The following is a 5,260-nucleotide window of genomic DNA, read 5'->3' as shown; positions in this document are numbered from 1 at the left end:
AATGCCCGTCGGAGTCAGTGGTTCAACTTTCCTGCATCACAGCTGCTGCTGGGGGCTGGGGAGGGGGGCATAGGGGGTCCTAGGGAGTAGTTTTTATATGAGCCTGTGTCACAGTGTTTGATGTTCAGCAGACGGACCAAGCTGACTGTCCTAGGCGAGTCCCTTCTTCCCCTTCCTTCCCTGCTCTTGTCAAGTTTTTTTGTTTTTGTTTTTGTTTTTTTTTTTGCTGGTTTTCATCTTTTTCTGCGACTTCTCACAGTCTGTGGCCTGGGTTTCCTTCTGGACCTTGGTTCTGAGAGGCTGACCTCTCCTCTCCCTATTTAGACCTCTGTATGCCTCAGCTGGTCACTGTGACCCCTTCACCTCTGACCCCAGAGGCAGGGCATTGAAATGGTGACCTCTTGAGACTCCTCTGTCTGTCTGCCAGGTGCACGTGGGTCCCCCAGACTCGCTCTGTTCTGTGTGCCTCTGTCTGGGCTCTTGACAGACCAGCTTTGCCTGTGGGGTGAATTGGGGCCTCACGTCATAGAAAAGAAAGTGATATTAAATCCAGTAACAGGTTAAAAAAAAATCCACTACCAGGTAAAAAAAATCCACTACCAGGTAAAAAAAATTGGTTCTTAACATCATTAGTCATCTCAAAACTGCAAATAAAAATCATAATCAGATACCACATACTGTAATTAGAATATAACCAAAAAAGAAACTACCATTTCATCTAGAAATTCCAATAGTGAGTATATGCTTAATGAAAATGAAATCAGTATATTGAAGAAACTACCATTTCATCTAGAAATTTCAATAGTGAGTACACGCTTCATGAACATGAAATCAGTATACTGAAGTAATAGTTGCCTTCCCAGATTTAGGGAAGCACTACTCACAATAGCCAAGGTATGAAATCAACCTAACCTGTCCATCAACTGACAGAGCAATGAAGGAACTTCAGCACACAGACACAATGAAAGATGCCTCATCCTCAAAAATTCATGGCTTGATGTCATATACAGCAACCTGGGATGATCCTGGAAGTCATAAACTGAGTCAGCTAGGCAGAATAAGACAAACACTGTATCATTGGAACCATGTGGAAGCTAAAACAAAGTATCTAATGGAAGGTGAAGGTACAATAGTGGTTAGCAGAGGCAGCAGGGAGGAGAGGGAAGGGGTAGTCATTGGTAATGGGTGCAGAGCTGCGGTTCCAAGGAAGGGATGAATTCTGCTGAGGCACTCCACAGCAGGGTGACTGGTGGTACCAATATGGCAGCCTCTTTTTCAGTAGAGCTAGAAAGAAGGACAATGAAGGTTCACAACACATAGAAATAAAAACTAGATATGGGAACAGATGTGAGGAACACCCTGATTTCATCATTCTTTAGTGTATACAAATAGGAAAAAATCCCACTGCGCCCCCTAATTTTGGACATGTATTACAAAACAAAAAAAATTTTTTTTTTTTTTGAGACGGAGTCTTGCTCTGTCACCCAGGCTGGAGTGCAGTGGCGTGATCTCCACTCACTGCAAGCCCCGCCTCCCGGGTTCACGCCATTCTCCTGCCTCAGTCTCCAGAGTAGCTGGGACTACAGGAGCCCGCCACCTCGCCCAGCTAATTTTTGTATTTTTAGTAGAGACGGGGTTTCACCGTGTTAGCCAGGATGGTCTCGATCTCCTGACCTCGTGATCCGCCCGTCTCGGCCTCCCAAAGTGCTGGGATTACGTGAGCCACCGCGCCCGGCCTGCACAAAACAAATTGTAAAACTATAAATAAGCAATATTTTAGAAAGAAAAAAGAAGAGAAAAAGAAAAAAGAGCAACACACCACACCACCACAACAGAACAAACCCAAATCATGTAAATGGAAGGGAACACAAACGAAAATGGAAAGTAATGAAAGAGCTCTTCCTGCTGAGCCCTTCCTGAGGTACGGTGGCAGGGGAGTGGCCAAGGGGCACGAAGCTGGATGATATGTCAAGCTGGCTGCCCCAGACATGTCTCCCTGTGACCCCAGATTCCTCTCCTGGGAATGCTAATCTGAGGTCTCCTGAGAAGAAGGCTTCCTTCCCACCGCTGTTGGGATATGGCCCAAGCCTTCAGCGCAGCACCAGGTGTGGACAGGGATCAAGAGCACAGATTGGCTCCCCTGACTTGAGTCTCCAGAAGCCTCAGGCGCCTTCCCAGGGGCCTCAAACTTGTAGGGTTCACATGAAGCTCCCTGCCTCGGTCTTCCCAGCCCACATCAACCCTCACCTGCTGACATCTCCTCTTAAGGGAGCCTCCCCGCCACTCATCTCGTGGAACTCGGCTCTGGAGATTACAGCAGCCCACAGTGGCCCCAGGGCTGTCTCTGTGGGACTGTTAAATGCCACTTACCCCTGAGCTGAGATAGCAGGAGAGCAGAAGCTTGGACAGGGCCTTCCCAGCAACGGATGATCTGGTCCCCACAGCTCATCTAGAGGGGGACGCCCTTGCCAGTGTGGGTACTGGGGCTGCTCTGTCCAGCTCCCCTGCCCACATTGCTTGCACATGGAGCCTGGAGTCCCCAGCTGAGCACACAAGCAGATGCAGGGTACTCTTCCCAGCCTGTGCAGCGGGCACCAGGGCTCTGGGCAGTACTGTCCAGTCTGACTCTGTCACTCAGCCCAGGTGAGGCAGGGGCAGAGGGAAACCCCCAGATTCTTCGGATCCTGCCTGCTTGGCCTTTGGAGCAAGGTAGGATTGGGACCTGGGGGCCTCAGCCTCCAAGCGCTGACCACAGACCAACACCTCCCTACCCTAAGAGCGTCTTCTCTCTTCTCTTAGCACCAGAGTCACTCCTTCCCGAATGGCATCGGTGGGGGCCCCTTCTTGGTGCAGAGCTCGCTCAGGCCCATCTCCCGCAGCCTCTCTCAGGGTTGCCAGATGTAGTCCCCATCCTGGCCCTTGAGAGGGCCCACTGGGCAGTTGGGTGCAGACTGGAGTCCAAGGAATGAAATTAGAGGAAATGCTCAGTGGTCCTGGCTACAGAAAATACTAAAAGTCTCCATAACTCTGGAGAAAAGGGACATTTCAATGAAGAGGTTATGGTCAGCCTGAGCAAAGAATTATACCTATAAATGGTGGTGGGCCCCTATGATGTCCCCGACACTGGTAGCTTCTGCCCTGACACAATCTCTACTCCTCCACCTACCAATACCTGACTGTCTCTCTGCTGAAATACGGAGGACACATTCACCCTGGCCAAGTCATGTTTGGAACCGTCTTCCTCCTTCCTTGTCCATGTCTATTCCCTAATTCACCATTAAACAGCAATCAATCCCCGCAAGTCTTACTGTAATCTATAAAACCTATATTAGTGATCATATCAGTCTTTTGACTTGAAGGATAATATGTTTTGTAGAAATTTTTTTCAGAATGCTCTGGACAATTAATTTTCTCTAGGCCATATCACACTGCCTCCTCCATGAGAACTGGTGGCTTCACCTGTCAACCACATACCCAATGCCTTACATTATTGACCTTTGTATTTGCTGCCCTTATTCTCTGCAATCAGTCAGTTATGACAAACAACTTTCAAATACCTTTCTCCTGGCTCCAAAATTTACCATTGCTTTGCTTAAGGTCTCACCTCCCATGTAGAATGGAAAACATTCTTTCATCTAAGGCCCCCTCCTCCTCCTGGCCTTGGAGCCTCCTAATGTCCAGGATCAGCACCTCTGTCATCACATCGTCAGCTGCAGAGATATTCTATCTGCTGTCAGAACTGGGCACAGTTAATTTGTTTACAAACATGGAAAATAACAAAAGCCTGGAATCATGCTCTATATACTGAATTGGAGTAATAACATGTGGAAGCAGAAACATATTTAATATTGACCACTTGCATTGTCTTAATTATTATTTATTTGTTCCTGCATCAAGGTGGTAGAAAGGGGGTCATGGTGTCTGCCTTCAGAGACCCTCCACTCTAAATGAAGAAACGTTCAATGAAGCAAACACGTGACATAAAGTAAAATAAGAATTGCTACTGTGAATAAGAGTCACATATTGCCACAAAGCATACCTATAAGAATATGAAACAGGGAAGATTTCTCATAAAAAGTTTTGATTTCGGAGGAAGAAACTGAATTAAACTAAAGTCAAGAGATATTTGGGCCTTGGAAATAGAGGAGAGACATGGGGTTGACTTCTGTCCATTTGCTGAGCAACTTGTTTTCCTTTTCACAGTGGATATGACCTTGGATGCCAACACAGCCAACAACTTCCTCCTCATTTCCGACGACCTCAGGAGCGTCCGAAGTGGGTGCATCAGACAGAATCGGCAAGACCTTGCCGAGAGATTTGACTTGTCCATTTGTGTCCTGGGTTCCCCTTGCTTTACCTGTGGCCGCCACTACTGGGAGGTAGATGTGGGACCAAGCACAGAATGGGACCTGGGAATCTGCAGAGAATCTGTTCACCGCAAAGGGAGGATCCAGCTGACCACAGAGCGTGGATTCTGGACTGTGAGTTTGAGGGCTGGAGGCCACCTCTCTGCCAGCACGGTGCCGCTGACTTTCCTCTTCATAGATGGCAAGTTACAGCGAGTGGGGATTTTTCTGGATATGGGCATGCAGAATGTTTCCTTTTTTGATGCTGAAGGTGGTTCCCATGTCTATATATTCAGGAGAGTCTCTGCTGAGGAGCCACTGCGCCCGTTTTTGGCTCCTTCAATTCCACCTAATGGTGATCAGGGTGTCCTGAGTAGCTGTCCTGTGATGAACTCAGGCACTACTGATACTCCGGTCCATCCTGGGGAGGTCAGATAGGCCCCCACTGCAAAGAAAACAGGGTCAGAAAATTACTTGGGTGGGTAGACTTAGGAACTTTCTACTTGGTAAAAGCATTATACAAAGTCATAGGAGAAAAATATGGGACATTTCTATAATCTGTATTTAATCTAATTTGGTTAGATTATTGAATTCTAAGTATTATTGCCACAAATATTGATACTAAAGTATCAATATTTGCCCATTAATTTTAGCAAATGTAACACAGTAATGTAAGATGGGAATACTAGGTGGAATTATAAGGTAGGGTGAGAGAATGGAATGATATGGGAACTTTGTGTATTACATGCTCGATTTTTATGTCAATCTAAAACTCTCTTGGTTAAAGAAACATAAAATTATAGCTCCACTGTTTCAGGGAGATCTCTTCACAATAATGTTCAACAATTGAGTAATGTCTAGACATTAGCTGGAAAGATTGTCTTACTATTAAATGTGAACCAAAATTGACTTTT

The 5,260-nt window shown here is 46.4% G+C and overlaps 1 protein-coding gene across 1 annotated transcript; it reads left to right on the top strand.

Moving 5' to 3' along the window:
- Window positions 1–1,965: 1,965 nt before the first annotated feature.
- LOC112632370 (ret finger protein-like 2) lies at window positions 1,966–4,784 on the top strand. Its single transcript, XM_025398089.1, has 2 exons — window positions 1,966–2,191; window positions 4,204–4,784. The coding sequence occupies exons 1-2, from the start codon at window positions 1,966–1,968 to the stop codon at window positions 4,782–4,784; spliced, it is 807 nt and encodes a 268-aa protein (XP_025253874.1).
- The last annotated feature ends 476 nt before the right edge of the window (window positions 4,785–5,260 follow it).

Source organism: Theropithecus gelada, chromosome 10 (genome assembly GCF_003255815.1).
Source record: "Theropithecus gelada isolate Dixy chromosome 10, Tgel_1.0, whole genome shotgun sequence".
Classification (NCBI taxonomy): domain Eukaryota; kingdom Metazoa; phylum Chordata; class Mammalia; order Primates; family Cercopithecidae; genus Theropithecus; species Theropithecus gelada.
This window is presented reverse-complemented; position numbering and strand designations above follow the sequence as displayed.